Raw genomic sequence first — 22,372 nt, forward strand, 5'->3', positions numbered from 1 at the left:
TCTGGGAGTCAGGGAACTCATCTTTATTTGTCATACTGACTTAAAGTGAGTTTCTTTGTGAATAAAGCAAGAGTCTCCCTGTGGCAAAACAGATCAGTTGTTAATGTAGGAGTTAATTTATTGCTGCTAATGCTTCACACTGATAAAGGACATTATATAGCTTGTATGTACATGTAAAAAAAAGAGTAAAAACAAGCATGCAAAATGTAAGTTTAGCTTACAATATTAAAACTGCACTTTTAATTTTACAGTTTGACACGGAGTCACATATTGCACAATTTAAGTCTTATATTAAAAAAAGAGAAAAGGAAACCTTTATCTTTTAGATTAAAGAAGAAGGAATTGTAGAGATAACTTTAGCACAAATCAACATTGGTACAGGGTAAAGGTGATGGCAGTATTATTACTGCTCCAATGAGAGGTGCTGTTTCCCGCGGCCCTCAGTGCGTTAGAGAACGCTCAGTGGAACCAGTAGTAGCGAGGATACTGGCCGTCGTAGTGAAACTCTCGGAACTGCTCAGTCGTTTCCCTCGTTCTCTCATTTTGCTCTGTGGATAAAGAACATTTTAAAAATAAATTGAGTGGCTATATTTAATATTTTTTATATTACCAAAGGATCAGCTGACTACTTATGTGACTTGGATTGATCATACTGACAACTGTAAAGAGAATTAAACCCGACTTTGCAGTTCCCCTCAGCTCTATGGGGCGTAGTAGCATCTTTTAGCTAACTGTTGGTTTTTCCAACCCACAGTTTTACTGATTTCAATCACTCTTAATCAGTATTTTTGGTCACAGAAGGTAGCTGTTCACAGCAAAGAGGCTTTGCTCAACTCATGTTCTACCTGTGCAGAACCAAACAACATTATACAAACAACATTTGCAACTACCTGATGAACAAAGCGGAGCATTTAGCAGCTAAATAGCCAGGTGATCCCTCAGGAGTTACTGGAGAGAGTGAATATTGGACTTTGGTTACTTTTCTATTACAGGAACTTTCTCCAGGGACTAGTAACCTTTGGAGGAACTTTCCACCACAGAGACCAGGATATAAATTAAATTTGTTTTACCCCCAGAAAACTCCCTGCTCTGGGGTTAGTACTTGTATTTTAACGTTGTAGCCCCAAACATTTCTGATTGGTCAAGTGCAGCATCTTATTTCAGGCACCATTTTAAAAATAGGCAGATACAAACCAGTTTGTTTGTTGCTCTTTTTGCACAGATACAACATGAATTTACAGAAGAAACCATACGACAGATGAACAAAGACTTTATTGAGCATTTATAACGATGAATATCCATCGCTTTATATGTTGTCATTGTTGTATACGTGCACAAAAATTATACATAAAAGCAGCTGTCGCTTTTTCATACGTGAGCGGACCAATTTGCCTCATCTTCATACGTCTTTAGACCACAGTGGAAATGCTGTCAACAATGAAAGAAGTTAAAGGAACCTTTTAGTTCTTTAAAAAGTAGTTCCTGAGTCTAAACGTTCCAAATACTTTGGTGGAAACTTGGTTTTATATTTGTCAAGGGCCCAGACACAAAACTACAAATGAAAGCTAATGATGCTCCGTATAAATTTAGACTGACTACGTGGTTAGCAATGAGGGAAAGCAACTTAGAATAATGTATGGATTCAATGCAGATATAACAGGAGGTATTTTTGTCCTTCGCCTTGTGCTGAAATGGTGTAAACGCAGCACAGAGTCCACAATCTAGACATCTGAAAACCAAGCGTGTTGACATTCATGGCAGTTTTTACAACTACTGTTCCGTGACCTGGTGGAGATCTTTTTGTTTTCTTATAACAACTCATTGACCCAAAACACTTTTATATATAAATCCCAGGCACATCTTTATGGTTAGCTGTTCTTAGTTTAGAAACTGTCACTGCAACTATATCACACCCGACAGACAACCACAGGGAAGATTGTCAGCTTGGGGTTCTCCACAAATGGACAGTTTGATTTGGTGTGGAGTCTCAGGCACTCTGCCGTGGTCCAGAGGCTCGTGGTGCTGTGAAGTTCATTCAGGACCCAAACAAGAACTATGTCTTCAAGTAAATGTTAGGTTTTTTGCAAGGATTAATTAAGGTTAGCTCTCACCACATGACATAAAGATGCTAAATTAGCTTCTTTTTACTGATACAGAGTCTCTCTACTTTATTTCTTTTTTTTTTCAAAGTGATTCTCACATACACTTAATGTTGAATGTTTTCAGTCATCTGCGGAGGGGGTGAAAATTATGGTTAATGGTGGGTTATTTTGTCATTCAAGCATTTAACATGGAACTGAAAGCAGCTGCATCCAGATCTTACCATCACGCTCCTCCTCGACATAATTCTCATACTCATTTCTTTGCTCCTCATTGTACTCCCTCCTCCGCTCACTCGCGGCAATCTTTAGCCTCTGCTCAGCTGTGGAAATAAGAAGAGAAATGAGAAATAAGAACTAAAAAAAATGTTATACGTAAATTCACATGATACCGAAAGATTCTGTGAGAGCATCAGTTATATCAGAACTGGAGAGAATTTCTTCATCAAAAAAGAGCAAAGAATGACATTGAAGGCTTTTCTTGAAGGAAAAGGTGTTTTCGCGCTGCTCCAGACTGGCTTCGTCAAGAGTTTGAGCTGACTGGTTGAAGTTAGCCTGTGTTAGATGTGATAGACAGATGATTCGTCCAATCACCTGCCAAGTGCCTGCCCTTTTCCAAACATGGTTCTGTGTAACAAACCATCCGGCGTGTCATGTTACTTTAGCCTCACTAGCAGGTCAAAGTTTTCATTTGTCATGTAACATAATTTAACATCAACTAGATGTATTGGCTATGTAAATTTGACTTTTGGTCCCCCCTTTCTTTCAATCACCATCAGATCAAACCCTATTGACTGAGTCACAAGCAGGGCTCAGCTGTCCATCATGAAGTAAGACCCTCTTTTTATAGCATCAAATAACAATTTAAACTGATCAGAAAAATGAAGACTTTAATAAACATCTGCGTGATAAGTACTACCTAAAATGACAGAAACTTTCTTTGGAAGAAATGTATTTGATGTGCACTTTGATGTTTTAGTTTGATCCATGTCCTATCTATTAACATTGGGAAGGGTGGATTTAGAACATGTACTGCAACCAGCCACCAGGGGGCGAGATGTTTTGGCTTCCGTTTCGAGGGGCTCTCATGTTGTCAATTTCTAATAAGTCAATAGCACAGTAATGTTAGCATCAGAATAGCCTTCGTTGGTTTGGGTCATTTGGGTTGGGTAGGTTTAGGCATGAGTAATGTGATTGGATAGGGTTAGGGTAACAACATCAGTGTAAGTCAGTCAAAAGCAGAGTAGGTTGGATCCAAAAAAAATATTGTCTCCTGTACAGGCTCACAGGAAAGCCCTGAACTGAATCAAACATTTTAAACTTTCATAATAAACTACTATTACATTTCAAAAAGGCTGGTGTGAAAGGGGCAGCGGCCATGACTAAATAAGCACCTCATGTTCACACAACTGTTAGATTTACATGAGTATGCACTGGGTCTAGTGAGGTGCTAAAAACAAATACCTGTGGCTAACCTATACCACTTACTGTAATGCATTAGAAATTTGTGTAAACACCTGCACCTCCCTTCTGCTCCATCACTGTATAAAACCAAACACCCCCACCCATGTAGGTACAGGGCTTCCACTGTACACATTAGACATTACTGCTACACAGTCTGTGTTTTTCTTTAATTCCTCCATTTTACTTAAATCACAACAAGCTTGTGAAAAGTGTAGGGAGGATTACATCACATTTCATGTAAACACGCACCTGCATCCGCTCTGCAAACTTATTTTCCCTACAAATAGGCCAGTGAAACATGGCTCATACCCATCTTCACACAAACTTCACATGTAAAACCACTTGCCTGTTAACAGGTGTTTGTGCTGCATTTCTTTCTACCACAATAGCTTTACTTTTTCACTGAAAATCCATCCTTTTTTTCCTTTCATTCTATTATTGAAGTAGTATGCTATAGCTTACTTAAACTGGGCCACTATGTACATTCCACAAGTTTTGCAACATCTAAGAAATAATGTCCTTTTGGCTTTGGTAACTATCTCTCCTTGACCTCAGATCATGAGGTAAAGGGGATAAGAACTTTGGGGAAAAAAACAACCATGGCTATAAGAAGTCTGCACTGAAGCCACACTTGGTTATGCAATCATCCAACATCTGTTGGAAATATTGGATATACTCAGTTTGTGTGGAGGAAACTTTCTTTCTTTCCCTTTCGTACATTTTGGTATTTTGCATCTTACACTTAATCAGAATTAAAAGATTATATTGCCTAACAAAGCACAACAAGCAGTTGACGTAGGGTACGATAATTTGTTAGCATGGAAGTGCAGCTTGCATTCAGGCCTGAACAACCTTTGCATCACTTTCCTGGCAGAAAAAAGTCCGTACAAACAGATACACATCTCATGTTCTCAGGAACCGAGCTGGCAAGGAACATAATCAGCCTTTTCACTTTCTTGTAAGTGTTTTATTTTTTCCCAGATTGCACGCCTGTTTGTCCAGCACCGAGGCCCCGTTTGGTGTTCTGATGGGCGGGCAAGGTGAAATGACCCACGGCCTGTCTCTGGAGGCCTGCTCAGGGGCACACATGGACCTTTCTGATGGGTTTTCCACCAGCATAAGTGAAGAATTAACAACGACTGAAATGATCACTGTTGTTTCAGCTGCATTTTGGTAAGTCTGACCACTTTTTGCCTTTATGTCAGCTAAAGAATCACAGGAATCTTGTTTTTAGTTTTTGACAAGTTATTTTGGTGATAGAGTATGATAATAAGTTCCTGCGTGCTTGAAGGAATGTCCTGAAACACCTCACATTTGTGTGTTTGTTCATTTTTTTTAAAAAAAGTGAGTTGGCGTTGTGTATCGCACAGGATGCTGGCAGTGAAAGAATGAGCTTATTGTACCAAGAAACTGAGAGAGCAGGAGCCTGCTCCATACTACCCTGTGACTCCTTCTACAGCCTCCAGCTTGTGTGTGTGTGTGAGTGAGAGTGTGTGTCAGGTTTAACAGCAGCTACTGTATAGAACAACACCTGCTTGAGTTTCCATTAGTCCCTTTCTCTTTCTCTCTTGAATTTTTCACAGCTTCCAGTCAAAACCTCAAATCATTTCATCCTCAGAATCCAACTACAAACCAGTAAACCAACACGCCCACACATACACAAGCCTGCTATGGGAGGCCAAACAAACAAATTTTAGACTGGCCACAATGTGGCCACACAAACCACTCAGGCAATACTGGGGCGAGTCATAATCCCAGAATATAAATAAATATGATTCCCATCTTCAAACCGCAGACCAACCACTTTACTCATGATTTTGATGTTTTTCTTCCAGCGAGACGACAGACAGGCCTTACATAAACAGCTTGCAACTACAGCCAACTATGGTTACCTTTTCATGTACATGAACAGGCTTGTAAAATGGTGATTATTAGTAGAATTATCATTTTAAAATACATTTTAAAATAAAGAATGATATACTACTGTGTGCAGTGCTCACACATTACAACACTTAATAAGTCTAAACACCTCTCTGTTCTCAGTGAAACCAGCTAATCTGACAGTTGCCATTTCATAACCTGTTGAAAAACTGCTTTCACTAGGTGGAAGGTTTGCCATTATCCTCCACTCAGCACCTACTTTAAATAAAACATTTACAGGTAAGACCAGCTGCAAACGTTAGCTACACAGACCGACCGCTAACGTTAGCAAAGCAGACCAACTGTTAACGTTAGCTACGCAGACAAACTGGTCACTGACTACATTTTTTATCAGGTAATTGCATGTTAAATCAATATTGAAGGCCTTACCTTGGAGCTCAGCATAGTGTCGGGGTGAGCGGCGACTGCGGCGTTTGAAAAAGTTGGAGGCGTCCGACTCGGGCATGAACACCTTGTGTGCTGGCCCTGTAAAAGTCAGAGGTCAGAAGGTGAAGGTCACATAAGGAGGACATGTGGAGCCGGGTTATGTGAAATAGTGAAAAGGCATTAAACAGTGTTATCACCTTTAGCATGGTCTGGAGCTGAGTCGTCCCGGACCGCTGCGCTTTCCACCACACTGGAAACTATAGTTTGAGGAAGAGGAAAAATTAGCCTATGATTCCTTGTCTTTAAAGTCCACGTCCAGTCATGTTTTAAGCAATAGGAAATGCTCTGCAAATAGTACTAAATTGTGTCTGATGTGTTTTTTTTAATAAGTTCCAATACCTTATTAAAATGTCTGACATTTAGCTCTACATCTTACCTTTATTTTATTATTCAGGGATTCATGAATAGGCAAATAGCCCTCACTCCAACCCCACCCTCTAAGTCGCTGCCCTTGGCTTCTCCTTCGTTTCCAAGCTAGTCATGGTAACTAGCTGCATCCAGCTTCTCCTGTGGGCTGGGCATTGTTGCTAATGATCAGTATAACGCCACCCCCATGATTAACAGTTTGGTTTCCTTAGGGTTACTCTAGCTAGCTAAACTACTAGCTAATGTTTGCAAAAATCAGGCTAACTAGTTAGCATTAGCTAATGGAAGAAATTTTCTCCCGCCACAGTTGCCTCAGTGTTTGCTCTTGGTGGGAACTACTGGGTTTATAAGAAGTACGGTCTAGGCCTGCTCTATATGTAAAGTGCCTTCAGTTAACTCTGTTGTGATCTGTCCATATAAAACTGAAATGAATTAATGTTTTATGTAGCAAGCTAGCATTCTGTTAACATTTGCTAATTTAAGATGTGACTATATGCATAAATTTTATTGGTCCCTCACAAAGGTGTTTAACCATCTTCAAAATGTTTCAACATAGACAAACCTAGCACATAGCATGTTTAAGTAAAACAAAATAGGAATAGGAGAAAGTTGACTGATGTACCAAGCTTGCTCAACTGTCATTGGAGCACAGAGTGAAAAGGGGCGGGACTTAGGTCAATTATGAAACTGTATCTCAGTCTGTGCACTCACTCAAATTTTTAAACATGTACAACCTTTAAATTTGGATGGGTACATGAAAATTTTTCATCAAAAAACTTATCCCAGTGATAAAGCGGACCATGAAAACCTGCATGTATCTTGGGAATAGACCCCAAATCTATATGCAGACGCGCTTGATTATGATATTTACAGAAATCATAGCGTCTCACTTCTTAATTTAGCCAGTTATTGATGTTTGTGCCAGAAGGGACTTACAAATAATGTCTCAAACACAAAAGAAGCTGCAAACAAATACTACAGAATACAGGAACTGAGCCACACAAGATTAGTATACGGAAGGATGCATAGGCCATAACTGTCCCATTTAATTATTGACATGATACATTTTAACATGACAAAAATAATTGTAACCATAATCTTTCCTAAATACCGTAAGACATCTTGTTCTACAACATCTGCCAAATTTCACTTTACTCACAGTTCAGATTTGTGTTGCTCTTTGTGATCATTATGCCACAAATTACAGCTTTGTTTCTCTCTTCAAATAAAAGGAAGCATGCTTACATAGTTCATCTAGCCAAACAAACTTACTCTTCTATATGCAGCACTAAAAAAAAAAACATGACTTAAAACTTTAATGCAAATATGAGTCATTTTACAATCAGCATTTATTGTACAAGTTGCCTACAACTCCTATAAAAGTTTTACAGATTGATTCATGCTGATCCCCATGATTAGTTCCACATTAAAGGGGAAAAAAAGAGAGGATGATTTTTTTTTTTTTGAAAATAAAATCTAAATGTTGTAAATTAAGTCAAGATGGTATTTCAACTTATACGTCAATAATTCAACTTTATTCTGAAAATTTTGATTTTATTCTTGAGATTTTGACTCATAATGCATTTTTTTTAAATCTCCGCTATCATCCCATTTTTTCTCATTCATGGCACAAATTTTCACCCTTAACTTAATTCTCAACATTTTCACTTTATTTTTAAAATGCATTTATGTAGTATTCTCTCCCATATTAACAAGTGACAGCACACATCAGTGCATTATACCCTCATAACTACTCTGGTTATCTCCCCTGGGTATGTGTAACCCAAATATACCCCCTCCCTTCGCCCTTTCCCCCACCCGCCCACACAAGGTACTCACAGGTGAGGATGAGGAGGGCGGCAAGCAAAGAGAGCACAACAACTCGAGTCCAAGACATCTTGAAAGAGAAAAGCAACAGAACTCTACTGGACCTAACAGCACACCTAACTGAACTGAACTGAGAAAGGGGAGAAAGATGAGGGAGGGAAGGGAGGAAGGTGGGTGAGGCAGGGAGAGTGGGAGGAGAAAGTGGATGAGAGAGGCTCAAGGAGGGGAGGGAGGCTGTTGGAATTTCAATTGCCCAAGGGAGAGGAGGAAGAAAACATGAAAATGATGATGAGTGATGGGTGAGATGGATTAAAAGAAAAGCACAGCTGAATGGAAGCTACAGTTAGTTATTAGGCTGAAGTCAAAAATCAAGGAGACATCATAGTGAACTAAATGTTGCACTTAAAAAGTATATATTTTGATTCATTCTGTTGTACTTTTATGTGCAATTAAGTCGAAGGTTTTGAAAGGACAGTTTCCAAGTTAAATTTCATTTTAATTTAAAGGCTCACATCTGTGCTGTGTGCAGTATTCAGTGGCTCTATTCATTTTGGCCCAACATCCAGTGTCATTTATTATTTTCATATGGCAGTAGCTTGAGGCAGAGCATGTAAATGTATCTGTTTACCTCAAAAAGTATTGCATTTAGCACTCTGATATGCTGCAAAGCAATGATACTGTGTGCATTGTCTTTGGAAATATGAATCATGACATACAGACTCTTTAAATGAATTATTCAAAATTTTCCCATGGTCTAGTATTAAAAAAGCATACAAAAATCAAAATATTGAATTGCAGTGGAACCCCAATACATAAGAATCATAATATAGATTGAATCAATGTCCAAGTATTAAATCAGGATATAAGCATATTGTCTCAGCCTGTCTAACAACACGTAGCACAGAGACTTTTTTTTTTTTTGCAATTACTGCTAGCTTTCAGTATGTGAATATGCTGCATTGTTTATATGCATCATTTTACTAATGATGAAAGTTTGCTAAAAAAAAAAACACATAAAACCTGTATTAAATGATGTTTGGCCGCTTAAAGTCGACACAACATGTTAATTAACACTGAATAAAGTTGATATGCTAGCATGTTAGCAAATAGTTATTCATCCAGCAGACATGAAGCAATATTACCATCCATTTCTGATCAGCTGCCTCCAATATTCACTGTCCTTTGAGCTCTGTTTTGGTCTCCACCCACCAACTTCTGCAGGAACTATCTGACTCTTTAGCTGCTGAATGCTCTGCCATGTTCACCGGCTAGTCACTAGTTTTGTCCGATTGTGTATTTACAGTTGAGTGCTGGGCAGATAGCACAGTGTGAGGGTAGGACAGGAGCAGCAAGACAGAACTAAAACAGTAAATCTGCTGGATAACCAAAACGCTACATTACTTTAAAGATGTCAAAATGTTCTACAGAGCAGAGAGAAACTGATATTTGATATTTGTGACATTTCTCTGGGTTTGCCACCATGAGCAGGGTTTTTAGACAGGATCTAGAGTTAAGAAGTGATCTACAACAGTAAAGTATTGTCTGAAATGAAGACTGTCTGCTTCTGATCCAATTCCGAGATAAATAACAGGTGGTCAGGAAACGGAGGCTTTGCTGCTGATTTGGCGACATCACAAAGACATGACATATTCACACCAGTAGACAGAGCCACACTGGACTCAGAGGACATGGCATGCAGTCTTATATTGGTGGATGAGCTGACATGAATGCGGACACGTCTCTCATCGGTTATCTGAGATTCATCCTGGAGGTCAGTGGCCCCCTTTTTGTGGATAAAGTTCATACAGTCTTCCACATAAACTATTTATAGAGAGATGTCGTGTTTTTGTGTCTCTCTAAATTTGAGTTTGCAGGCCAAAGTTCACTCACTTGAACTGCATATAGAGAGAGATGAGAAATAGGTCAGTTTGCACTTTGAATAGTGCTTGACACAGTTTAAAGCTGGAATCAACCCTAAATCCCCTTAAAGGACATAATATTACACTGTGCAGGTAGAATATTATAGGTGTAGATAGTGTGGAGATAATGCAAAATAATTCCACTCTATAGTGCTATTTAATAACATAGAATTTAACAGACCTGCTTAACTCAGACATTCTTCCTTTTTATTCTTTTTGTCAGCATTTATGACATTCTCCATTGTACATTGTGTTCTATTGTGTATCGTGCATCATTTCCCTTGCAGGCAGAGTGTGTGCAGGTGGTAACATCTTGATGCTGTACTCGACCCATTCATTATCCTTCCAGGTACAAATGATCTCAGGGTTTCGCACTAACCTGTGGTTAATGCTACATTATGCTCCGGGCTATTGCACTGCATGTGAGAAGTTTTGCTTAAATTGAGAGGCTGCTTTGGATTTTTCCTTTGACTGAGTGTGATCATGTGAAATCTGAAGAGTGTTTCCTCCAAAGGAAACTGGGCAGAGACGAGGGGCTACTTAACTCAAACGACAATAGACCTGCAGTCTGGGGAGTGTTTAACAGTAAATTAACCTGAATTAGAAAAGCTGTTTTGCTGTGTGTGCATGTACGTGACTTTTACAAGTTTCTGCGCACACAGATGAGTTTTGCAAGTGAATATATCTAAATATGTTCTGCCAAGCATTATCTAATGTTGGTCATAGTATAGCCTGTAGGGCTCATGTGAATGCGTCAGTTTTAAGTGTCCTGTGCATTTGTGTTCACATGTATATAACATGTATGTGTGTCTGTGATGTGATGCTGACTGCAACAAAACCTCCACTTTCAGCTCTCCTGTATCTAAATGAATTTCCTGCATTTCTGAATTAAAAGAGCTGAGAGCTTCCATCTGGGTTTGAACAAAGACGCTGTTTGAATACACCTACACACACACACACACACACACACACACACACACACACACACACACACACATACACTCACACACACACACACACACACACACACACACACACACACACACAAACACACAATCTCTTAGCTGTGCTCGATCAGGTGTTTTTTGGGGATTCCACTGTGGGGAGCCAGGAAATAGCCTGGCCTCCATCTGAAAACAGACAAACCCTCTGAGACCAACATGTGACTGTTCAAATGTCATTCAGTATTGAGCAACTTTCTCTCTTGAATGTAGAACAGTGTGTGTGTGTGTGTGTGTGTGTGTGTGTGTGTGTGTGTGTGTGTGTGTGTGTGTGTGTGTGTGTGTGTGTGTGTTTAAAAGTGGAAGGCAGACACTGAGATGATCCCTTATGTTTTTTGGGATTATTCTAACTGATTATATCATTTATTATCTCACTCAATGAGCCACGATACGGTTTTCTTAAGTTGAAGGTGCTATTTTTGGCCACCTGTCGAATTCATACTCCCAACCACCTGGGGACAGCATTATACTATAAAGTTATGCTGCCATTAGCTAGCTAGCTCAGTTAGCCATGTATTTAGCGGTCCTATTAGCTGATTCTCCCCAGACAAGGAGCTCAGAGGGAAGTGTTGGTGTTAACACTGCTGGCACAGGAGGTTTGGACCACCGGGAGGTCTAGGTTTTCAGGCCCGGCAAAGAATGCTTATGGGGAGCAGCGCCCCAGTGGACAGAAGTGGGAGAGCGGACAATGGCGCCAGTGCTCAGCAGCCTCCCAGTGAACACAGATGGGCTGGGACCAAACACTGCCTCAGAGACTGACAAAGGCCAGTTTGACATAACAGAGTACAGAACTGAGGTGATTCACAGTGGATGTGACCAGGACTCTGACTCCTGGGGTGACGAGGACGTGGTGGGTTCTGGCACTGACAGGAGATGTATGAAGCAGGAGAGGAGCAAGAAGGAGATCATGTGTGGTCGACCTCAGGGTGCCAGGAGCCAAACCTGGCAACAAAACCACCTGGGTGTTGACTGACAGTAGACTGGTCACAACAGGGATTCACTATCCCCGATATTATTTTAAGTCATAAATTAGATTATTATAATGTATAAATGTGTTTTGGATTCCAAGATTTCATTGCATTTAAAGGACATCACAACTTTCTTATAGCAGTATTTTTTTATTTCCATTTTATCAAGACAGTTCATTTATTACAGTGTGATTCTAGAAAACAAAAACAAAAGTCCATTCACTCATCATAAAAGTGTTAAAAATCCACATTAACAGACACTTCATTAACATGTTGATACATTTATAAGGCATTGTAAGGTCAAGGCCTCTGTTAGTGTTAATTAACAAGAGCTACAATCACTGATTGTTCACACATTTCTGTTTAAAAAATAGCTTTCATTACTCTCTCTTACTCTTGTCTTTCTCAACCTCGCTCCACCTCTCTCTTACACAATAATTCTCTTTTCTTAATCAACATGCAATCTTATTTTTTGAATTTGTGCAATCAACATCCCTTTTTCTTTCTGTTTTTATTCAACAGCTGGAACAGTTCAGGGTGCGTTCACACGGTTCTGCAGTTTATAAGAGCGATTTCAGCTGCACTTTGTGCTGTAAAATGTTATAGAGAAGTAAGCAGGAAGTTTGCTGACTGTCAAGTGTTTTTTTCTTCCTGAGATTGTGTAGCAACTTGCTTAATGTATAAGTGATACTGATATTTTCTATTTAAATAATATTTCATGTCTTTATGTTTTGTTAGAACAACATGCTCCAGATTACATTTCCAAAAAAATGTTACAATGAGCCCTAAAGCCAGTAAAGAAAAAGGTAATCTAAAATTACATCTCTCCACTACAAAGGGAAATTAATGATTGTATAAGAACAATTATTAATAATTTCTTCATGATGACTTAACAGCCCATTTAAAGGGAGCCTTGAACACTTTCTGTGTCAATGTAAATGCGCCCTATTGCTTCCTACTCAATCTCCATATCAATCTTTTCTAATTTCAGCTCGGCTCATTTTTTTCGTAGCATGCCAGTGGTGCCTTTATAATGAAGTCCTTTCTCCTTGCACCAGGCGGCCTCGGAAAGCCCAGCTATCCTGTAGGAGAAACAAGAGTTAAAGGGTCAGTTCAGCAAAAACAAACCAATATTTTCTTTTCTTTGAATTGTTGTGCTTTCTTCCTCTCTCATCTTTAGCATATAACCTCCAGTCATTCTTCTTTTTGTTTGGTGGTACCTGGTGGGTGAAACATGCATACAACAGACAGCTGGTGTTGGGATATGTGTCCAATGCAGCTATAGGACTCTTTTGCTACCTAGACAAGATGGTGACGCTTGAGGGTGAGAAGTGTCCAGCGTTCCACACTCAACTTTTTGGCCATTTTGAGTGCAGCATGCGGGTACTGCATTGCCGTAAATGTCAGTAGAAGTGCAGACAAATGCTAATTAAGACAGGGCTTAAATTTTCTCTGGTAAAATTTAAAGTCATAACTGAGTTCTCATTGTGCTATGCTTGTGGATGCTTGCAATGAAATGTGTATCATATTGTGTTATCAGCTGTAATAGGATGAATGAAATGTGAATGTAAATGTCTGACCTTGAAGTCAATGTCTTCGACACCGTACTTCTTGACTGTGATCTCATTCACCTCCTTCGCGATGTTTTCTTGTGTGGTCCCTGCCACATCGATGTAATAACAGTCAGAGCTAGCATAGTGGCAGGAGATGGCCTGGAAACACACACACACACACACACACACACACACACACACACACACACACACACACACACACATATCGTCCTCTTTGAATTTTCAGTGTATTTTCATCACATTTATTGTTAGAATTTCCTTTTCGTAACTGAAAAATAAGAGCATAAGAAATCCAGGGAGCTAATGAGTTATGGAGCCAGTTTGTTTAAGGTGGATTATGGGTAGCGTAGTACCTTACGGAAGCCCTGCGTCTGGTTCATGCCAGAGCCATGGATCAGAAGTGGATGGAAGAAGACGGTGTCACCCTTCTCCATCTCCAGGTGCACCCTGGAGTGCTGTGGGTCATAGTCACGCACTCCATGGTACATCTTGTTGACGCCACCCTGACAACACCCGAGACAGTGTATGAGTTTGTAGCTCATAGCAGATGCAATTGTACTTCCCTTAGAACTGTTTGTGCGTGTTTCTACCTCCCACTCGGGGTAGTCGTGCTCCTTCAGGGTGCTGGTGTGAGTTCCCGGGAGGACGACCAAGCATCCGTTCTGCCTGTTCACTTTCTCCATTGCGGTCCAGGCGCAGACGATCCGGTCTGCTGGACGGAATGGGAAGTAATGCAGGTCCTGATGCATCGGGTGACGAGACGTCTTCTTACCTGAAATAACAGGAGGGACATCTCATAACACCTGAACCTGGTTCTAAAATGCTAAAATATATTTTTTTTCAGTTTTGGGGAATATTGTGCTTTTATTCTGCTCGTGATTTGTGTCAGAAGGGGTTAACCTTTTTATGATATGTCACAATTCAGTGCCTCTCAATACATCTGCACAGTGTGCCTTTAAGTTTGCAGTGAGGAAGGGTTTAATTTGAATTAATTAATTAACAGGACACAGAAGATTAACATCCACAATTGGACATCTTTTAATGCTACTGTGAACACTGGAGCCCCTCCAGGCTTGGTGTTGAGCCCATTATGACGGCACTATGTGTCGTTCTTGCTTTGTGCATCAAGATGACAAACTGAGCTGCAGTTTGAAAGGAGAAAACGGAGAGAGTTGGTTCCAGTGGTTCTCCAAACAAACGAAAAACATTTAATTGTAAACATCATTTACCTGCATCAGGAGGTTTGTTGATCAGCATTGTGTGCATGGCCATGATGTTGGGTCCAGTGAAACACTCCACATACTTCAGAATCTGACATAGAAAAACACAAGTTTCACCAACACCATCAGTGTTGTGATCTAATTGTATGTGTGTGTGTGTGTGTGTGTGTGTTGTACCTGTGGTAAGGCGCAGTACCGGAACAGTTCAGGATCTTCCTGGAAGTCCTGGAGTTTGGAGACCGCTTTCTGATCCGCAACGAACTCTGACTTAGAAATCGCCACGTCCCTCATCACCAGCAGACCGGGAACCTTTATTTCCTGTCGACAGATCCGTTCAAACTCCTCCCTGAAGGACAAACACAGATCACACTTCAGCACTGCACAATATATAAGTCTAAAAAGGATATTTCATGTGGCATTTTGATGCACATTACGTTGTACAATAAGATAATAAAGTTTTAACCTTTAGGCTCCAATTTTAAATGTGATGTATAACTTTTAAATGGCTAACTTGTTGAGATGGATATAACCAAATAATCCAGTTCCTCAAAGAAAGTTAAGGGACAGGCGTGATGCGTCTCTTCTTTCTTTCACTCCAGTTGATCCATTAAAACAGTTTGCTGGCAGTCTCTTTTTTCCTCATCGTCTATTATTTGATTTTATTTATTTTTGATTATTTTTAAAAATAAATGTACTCATTTTAAACCTAGTTTTTCTAAACTCTGAATAAAATGAATGTAAATTAATCTCTGTTGGTGCACCCCAGTAGCAAATGTTTAGTGAGTTTGCTAATCTGAGCAATAGATTTATCTTAATAAGTTGTATTTCATCAGTGTTACAGTTCAGTTACTGCAGTTACAAGCAGAGATGTGTTTATAATTATATGCTGCCTGCAAGCAAAATTTTCTTGTCATTGCAGTTGTCAGAGTTTCTGATGGTCACCTGAACCTGTCGATGTCTTCGCCAGACACCAGATTCTTAATGAGGATGAAGCCATTTTCCTCATACGAGAGTCGCTGTTCTGGGGTCAGCAGGTCAGTATCAAGAGTGTACCTACCAAAAACAACATATTGATACACACAAATGTCAACAATAACAACAATGACAATACAGACAAGGAGAGAGAGAAGAGAGAAAAAATGGTTGCACAACAAGACCAATATAAATTAAATAGTAAATTCTTCCAATTTTTTTTAATTCTCTCAGTCCCAAGTTAAGATGTGTTTAGGCAATCACACTATGCAATATGTAATAATTTGTTTAGGCTGTTTATCACAAAATGTGGGCATTACTACATAATGAAGTGAAAACTTATTACATAATGTTGAGTTATTACGTGATGCTGTTATCACATAATGTGTTGTTACACTGGCTAAGAAAAATCACACACTATCTCCTGGTCATGATAAGAAGTAGGACATGTGAGAGTTTTCTGAAACTTGCATAAAAAAAATATGAAACATGCTCTGCCACTATACCAGCTTAAAAATATAGCTTGTTTTGTTGTTGTCATCTGAATAAATAAAACTGGACGCACCACCAGCTGTTGCTACAACTACACAGGAGCAGAAAACCAGGACATCAGATGTGATCAAAAAGGCGACTGGAGAAACTGTGTCAAAGGTGAATGATAAATGAGGACTGTATAATTGTGGGCATGTAAACCTTTAGCCTGAGGCAACTACCGAGGCAGTTGTCGGAATTAATGTTGATTTAAACTAAGGTGTGTCCCTACCTCAGTCTCTGAGGGTGACTGGAGGTATAGGTTTGAGCATATGTCGGTGCAGCTGTCTGAAGAAAGTCAGTGAAGGACAAAAACAAGAAGTGGTAACATGTCTCAGACAGATGCTTTCCCAAAGTTTAGAAGAAACTGCTATGGACTCTTTGCAGATTTTGTATATGAGCAGATTTCAACTCAATTTTCCTCCAAATTTCTCTAAAATCCAACGATGGAATCAACAATTTCACATTGCTGGCTATCTTAAAAATACTGCTTTAATAGACTGTTGCGCTTGATTTCTGTATATATCAGTGTAGAATCAATAAACATTCATTAACGAAAAAAATAGACGAGCTAGCTATATGCTAGCTAACTGACCTACATACACACACACTGGCCTCCTGAATTATATAAAGCCAATGACAAAAATACTGTTGAAGACACAGTTTTAGGGCGTTCATGTTGTGTAGAATATATTTGCCGTTTGGTAAAACTCTTAAAGTAGTCGACTTTGAACCTTTACCTTGTTAGCAAGGTGTTAATAACAAGTTACCTTCAAGCTAGTACAGAAACAATGGCGGCAGCCTCAATTCAAAATAACTATGAGTATAAGCACAAGAACTAAACTCATTAACGTTAATAACGCATTCATAAACAATGATAACAATGAATTACACCTGTATTTCTCATTATTTCGACGGAGGCCTGCGGTCCACAGCGGAACCCCGGCTTAGCCCACCAGAGCTGTCCGCCTTTAGATGCTCAGCCATCGGTTAGCGGGTCAGCGTGTTCCGATAGGAGCTTCGATGACACAACATGCATAAAGAAAGAAGAACAAAAGGATACGACCGCAGCGGGTGGTCGATCAAGATGATTGATCAGCAGTCTGAGTCTTTCTGCAGCCCGAGACATTTCCAGATCAGGTTGGTATGCCGGTGTGATCAAGGTGCACAGGACAGCTGCAGAGAAGAGTGAGTGACTGGGGTAAAGGGCACTGACGATGATAACACACACATACACACATTCACTGTCAAGACTGTGTAGGCTGTACTTCATACAGGTCTGTGTGACCTGATTATTATTATGAGGAGAAAAATAAGACTGCAAACATACACTAAATAAATTATATAAAAATGTTTTTTTTTTTTTTTTAAATGTCAGAAATGTTCAAGAAATAATATGAAAATAAATAGGCATTAATTAATGTATAAAATGTGATTTTTCTGTATTTATTTTCACACTTTATGAATAAATAAATGTCTACATTTATTTTTTATATATATTTTTGACGCATTTAATTGAATATTAATTTATTTAATGAGTAATTTATTTATATACCTATTTATATTTTTCAGTATTGGTCCTCCATAAAATTACACTTCCAACAGTATGTCATTCTGTCATGGAGAATACATTAATGGCGTTTGAAAGAATACCACGACAAACAGATACCACAGCAGTAAATTAGACTTATAGCAGTATTTTTTGTTTATTCAAAAACTTTCAATACTAATCTTTATTCAGACCTCCTCATGATACTAATTTTACTTACATATTCTGTAATCTGTATTACCAATGTTCAACAGTAGTTAAATTAATTATAGACATGGCAGCTTTTATCCAACAGGTGGCGCCAAACAACCAAAAATTAAATTTAGTTGAGTTTATAGTTTGTGTTCAGTTTATTTATGTCCCATTGTTCTGCTTTTGCTTGTCACAAAGATTATGGCTATTAATACCAATATTTCTGCTTTTTAAATTGACAAAATTAGGGAGGGAGAAATTGCTCTCAAACTCATGATGTCATCTTTTCAAGTGTAAGAAAGTTAATTTCGTTGTAAATCTTTATAGTCTGATCTCTAATCTAATCTCCAAATGTATTGTAAAGAAAAAAATACAGAAAGTAAAATCATTTAATAATTTCAAAGATTATTTTAAAATGAATAATTCGAAAATGTACTTTTATTTTTAACTGTAAAATGCAACGTAACATACATTTTGAACTTTTAACAAACAATTGTAACACCCCTGTTATATTATTGTTGTTGTTGTTGTTGTTGTTGTTGTTGTATTGTTATTTTCAAAGATTTATAGGCTATTCCTGTTTGTATTTATTGTATTATTGTCCTAAAGCAATGCACGTCCAAAGTTTCATTGAAAACGGACTGGGACAAGGGAGAAAATGCACTTTGAAACATTATGACAATGTTGCAGTGTTAGACAGCTGAAAAGCCACAGTGTTGCAATGTTAAAAGCGAATGACTTACACGAAAGAGCGGAAAGGAAAGCTATTCAAATAAAGATACCATTGTTTCGTTTATCTTCATTTCCTACCGCTCCTCTTAGTTCCGTCAAGCTAACGACAGTTTTCTAGCATTAGAGCAGAGTCAAATTGACTTTCCTATTAAATTATATATTATTACATACATATTATATATGTCGTATGATTACATATGTTAAAACACTACCTCAAGAATGTATGTATAAATGTATATGACGAACCCTGTGGCTATCAAAGTACTATAGAATGAAATCGTTATTGGTGCTTGTATTTTGATAGGTGTGAGAGAAAACGACACATGTTCGCTGAGAGTAGTTTTATTTTGAAATTTTACAGGAAGTTCCGTCATCGTTCACTGTGTGGTACTTGAAGGCTGCTGGCTCGCACCCCTCCCGTCTCTCCCGTGTCGACAGCAGATCCTCCTCCAGCCGCTTTAAACTGCTCTCACCGCCACACAAACGACATTTTGGGGGTTCGGTCTCTCGCCCTCCGTCCTCACAGCCCTCACACCTTTCTGTGTGTTTGGGAGGATATTTCTTCTTTTATCGGAGCGTTTGGAACCCAAACCGAACACAGACGGGAGCCGTGTTTCAGGCTACTTCAGTGGGCGGATAAAGCGGAGGAGGAGGGCATCCGGGCCTGACTGCTCCGGAGAGTCGGCTTGAAACGACGGAATTCACGATTTTCAGGTAAATTTGCTCAAATGTCATTTCTGGATAACACCCAGTCTGTCCGATAATGGACACCGTGACGTTACATTTCGTTCGGCTGCTTTGGACGAAGGCTGAACACTGGTGTGTAGAAATGACAACAGAGGAAACGGCAGCTGAAGAATAATTCTGCCAGACTCCAGCTGCTATATTTCATATGTTACAGCTACCTTCTGTTTTGCTATTTGCAGTTATGACTGTTATGTTTGCGCCTCACACATATCTGAAACATAAACTCTCTTATTTCGTTATTTTGGATGCAAATATTTTGGTTTGTTTACATAACGCATGTATTGGCAGCCAGGCAGGCTACCCCCCAACGACAGAAACCCTATTGTAAATTTTAGAGGAATATTTTAGAAAAAAGAACACAGAAAACTGTATGAATATGATTTGAACGTAAAATATCATACTGAAATTAAGACAGAAGAACATTCGTGCATTTTGGTTTGATTTCTGTGATTGACAGATCTCCAAAAAATACCATAAACCTACTGTAAAATCAATACATAATACTACAGACACACTCAAAGACAGCTAATGTCTGTATACAGACTCATGTTGCCCACACCAGACTGTCCTTATTCTTATGTATTTTATAAATACTGCAAGAGTTTCCCTTCACATGTAAAACAGCACAATTCTATTTTTCACAGTGAAAATGTGGATATTTGAGCACCTCAAGCATCTGCTTATAATAAAAAACATTTTTTGCAGCCAACTATCATAAATCCAACATAATAGAAATGCACCATACTGTTGTCACCCTGGAAACAGTGAGCTATTAAAGGGACAGTTCACCCCCAAAAACAAAAATGCATATTCTTCCTCCAACCTGTCCTGTTATTTATCCATCTAAATGATTTTAGTGTGGGTCGCTGAGTCTTAGAGATATCAATGTCTCTCTACAGAAAGCATGGCCTGGTTACTCAAAATAATCCACAGACCTTGTTGTGAGCAGTTTCATGTAGGATCTATTTTCTCTCTACAGAGCTACATCCGCCAGCTGTATCATTGTGCAGAAGTAAGCATGCATCTGCTCATGGATGAGTAGCCTGTGCTGGTGACAGTGTGGTCTGTAAACCTAGTGTCCACCTTGGCTGAGCTGTAATCTCTCTTCCATGAGCAGATGCACACTTCCTTCTGTGCAGTGATACGGCTGAAGAGTGTATTTGGTTCCTACACGAAACTGCTCACAGGTTGGTGGATTATCTTGAGTAACCAGGTCATAACTTCCAGAAAGAGACAACGCTGTTGAGGAGGGCCAGACCAATACTGGATTTTTGATGGCAATACTGATATTAGGGAGTAAAAACCCTGATATTGACATATTGGCTGAGATTATTTATTTATATATGTAAAATCTAAAATGCACCAGAGCACCGAAACACTGAACTTTCACAGGTATTTTTTAATAATAAGAAATAGCTATAAAAAACCCCAGATACAATTCAAAACATATGTATATATTAAACTTGACTTAAGAAAATGGAGCAAATAAAGTACTGCCTATAAAACAAAACAGAAAAATACAAGCAGTTAATAATATAAACTGATATGGTTAAGTCAGTCATCTCACATTTAAGAATGTGTATTGCAGCAGCAGAACATAGAGTTCTAGGCTCTGACCTCATCACTCCTCGCAGATTATTTTTACATAGAGATATTGAGGAGGGATGAACACATATCTTGGACCCCCTGTTGGAGCCTGCAGGTGGATGCAGGGGTGGTGTTTGGGCTGAATGAGCAGGCAGTGATGCTGTTGCAGGGCAGCAATGGCACTGACAGGCAGACGGAGAGATGGGAGGTTTTAGCGGTTTAAATAGACCACCAGATTGAAAGGGTGCGTTTAGTATGTACAGAGAGTAAGCCATGTTACATGTGATTGAGGTGCTTCAGTTGACTGCCTGAAATAGATCGCAGGAGTCACTACATTTGTTCTAGGCCGATATCGGCCAACCAATATATTGGTCTGGCTCTTCTGTTAAGTTTTTCATATGTTTTGTTTTATACTTTTAGCACCACAAACTGAGTGCCATTTAATTCCATTATATTTGAGAGAAGGCAGACATATTTATGATCGATCTCTCCGAAACTCAGCAACTCATACCAAAACTCTGAATGGCACTACAGGTAAGAGGAAAAATATGTGTTTTTTGATTTAGGGGTGAACTGTCCCTTTAAGTCAATTGTTCTTAGGTAAACTAATGTCTAAACTCCTAAAAAAAACTTCTAAAAATGCTTAATTTTAAATTTTTTATTTGGGAATTTTTCTTTATTTTAAAATTAAAACTTTAATGCAGAAATTTTAATTAGTGTGTGTACAGTCCAGTTCTCAGTCTAGATTATTTATAGCTTCATATCATCACCGAATGAATCACCAGCGGATGATAACCAGTTATATCGACCACTTGACATCCATCTCTGCTTTGAAGCATCCGGAATGCACTTAGGCTCTTTTCCACTTCCTGTTTGACCTGGATTTACTTCCACCATCCTACATCTGGAACAACTGGCTGCTCATTTGTGTGTGTGCTTGCGGATGTGAGAGTGTGTATTGACCCACATTAAGATCTAGGCTGTTGGTTGTGAGAGTGATACACCCTCAGAGGACGAAGTAATTACCCTGACAGCCCGCTCCTCCCCATGTGTGTGGGCTGTATAGCAGTGTGTGTATTGATTTGTCTTTGCATTATGTCGCATACAGCAGCAACACGAGACACTGTACTGTGAATATGCGCGCGCACACACACACACACACACACACACACTGTACACGCATTCATGCTCTTTCTTACTTTTGCTTCCACAAATGACCAGTACAATGAAATGACTTGTCTCCTGGTACAGATAGGT

The 22,372-nt window shown here is 39.1% G+C and overlaps 3 protein-coding genes across 3 annotated transcripts in view; 1 reads left to right on the plus strand and 2 right to left on the minus strand.

Annotated features, from left to right (window-relative positions):
• On the minus strand, positions 1–8,264 carry ucmaa (upper zone of growth plate and cartilage matrix associated a). Its single transcript, XM_084710857.1, has 5 exons — positions 8,136–8,264; positions 6,068–6,127; positions 5,874–5,969; positions 2,324–2,422; positions 1–548 (listed from the first exon to the last, which is right to left on the minus strand). Exons 1-5 carry the CDS (start codon positions 8,191–8,193, stop codon positions 460–462), a joined length of 402 nt encoding a protein of 133 aa, XP_084566983.1. The 5' UTR covers positions 8,194–8,264; the 3' UTR covers positions 1–459.
• Positions 8,265–12,851: 4,587 nt separating this feature from the next.
• phyh (phytanoyl-CoA 2-hydroxylase) lies at positions 12,852–17,462 on the minus strand. The gene is made up of 9 exons (XM_084711363.1): positions 17,372–17,462; positions 16,541–16,596; positions 15,748–15,858; positions 14,983–15,151; positions 14,815–14,896; positions 14,176–14,357; positions 13,939–14,088; positions 13,592–13,723; positions 12,852–13,093 (listed from the first exon to the last, which is right to left on the minus strand). Exons 1-9 carry the CDS (start codon positions 17,435–17,437, stop codon positions 13,040–13,042), a joined length of 1,002 nt encoding a protein of 333 aa, XP_084567489.1. The 5' UTR covers positions 17,438–17,462; the 3' UTR covers positions 12,852–13,039.
• Positions 17,463–19,159: 1,697 nt separating this feature from the next.
• cdk17 (cyclin dependent kinase 17) overlaps positions 19,160–22,372 on the plus strand; it is a 45,699-nt gene continuing 42,486 nt past the window's right edge. The window contains exon 1 of the mRNA XM_084710693.1: positions 19,160–19,495. The gene's annotated coding sequence lies outside the window, so the exon portion shown is untranslated. The remainder of the gene's footprint in view (positions 19,496–22,372) is intronic.

This window comes from Lutjanus erythropterus, chromosome 22, assembly GCF_056507025.1.
Source record: "Lutjanus erythropterus isolate fLutEry1 chromosome 22, fLutEry1.hap2, whole genome shotgun sequence".
Taxonomy (NCBI): domain Eukaryota; kingdom Metazoa; phylum Chordata; class Actinopteri; order Lutjaniformes; family Lutjanidae; genus Lutjanus; species Lutjanus erythropterus.

Excerpts from the sequence above, each read along its gene's own strand:
- phyh (XM_084711363.1), bottom strand. The coding sequence starts at position 17,437 with ATGTCTCGGGCTGCAGAAAGACTCAGACTGCTGATCAATCATCTTGAT. Across the intron at positions 15,859-16,540 it reads AGTCACCCTCAGAGACTGAG|GTACACTCTTGATACTGACC; the intron begins GTAGGGACACAC and ends TGTTTTTGGTAG. Across the intron at positions 15,152-15,747 it reads GAAGACATCGACAGGTTCAG|GGAGGAGTTTGAACGGATCT; the intron begins GTGACCATCAGA and ends TTTGTCCTTCAG.
- ucmaa (XM_084710857.1), bottom strand. The coding sequence starts at position 8,193 with ATGTCTTGGACTCGAGTTGTTGTGCTCTCTTTGCTTGCCGCCCTCCTC. Across the intron at positions 6,128-8,135 it reads CGCCCTCCTCATCCTCACCT|TTTCCAGTGTGGTGGAAAGC; the intron begins GTGAGTACCTTG and ends CTCAAACTATAG. Across the intron at positions 2,423-5,873 it reads ACACTATGCTGAGCTCCAAG|CTGAGCAGAGGCTAAAGATT; the intron begins GTAAGGCCTTCA and ends TTATTTCCACAG.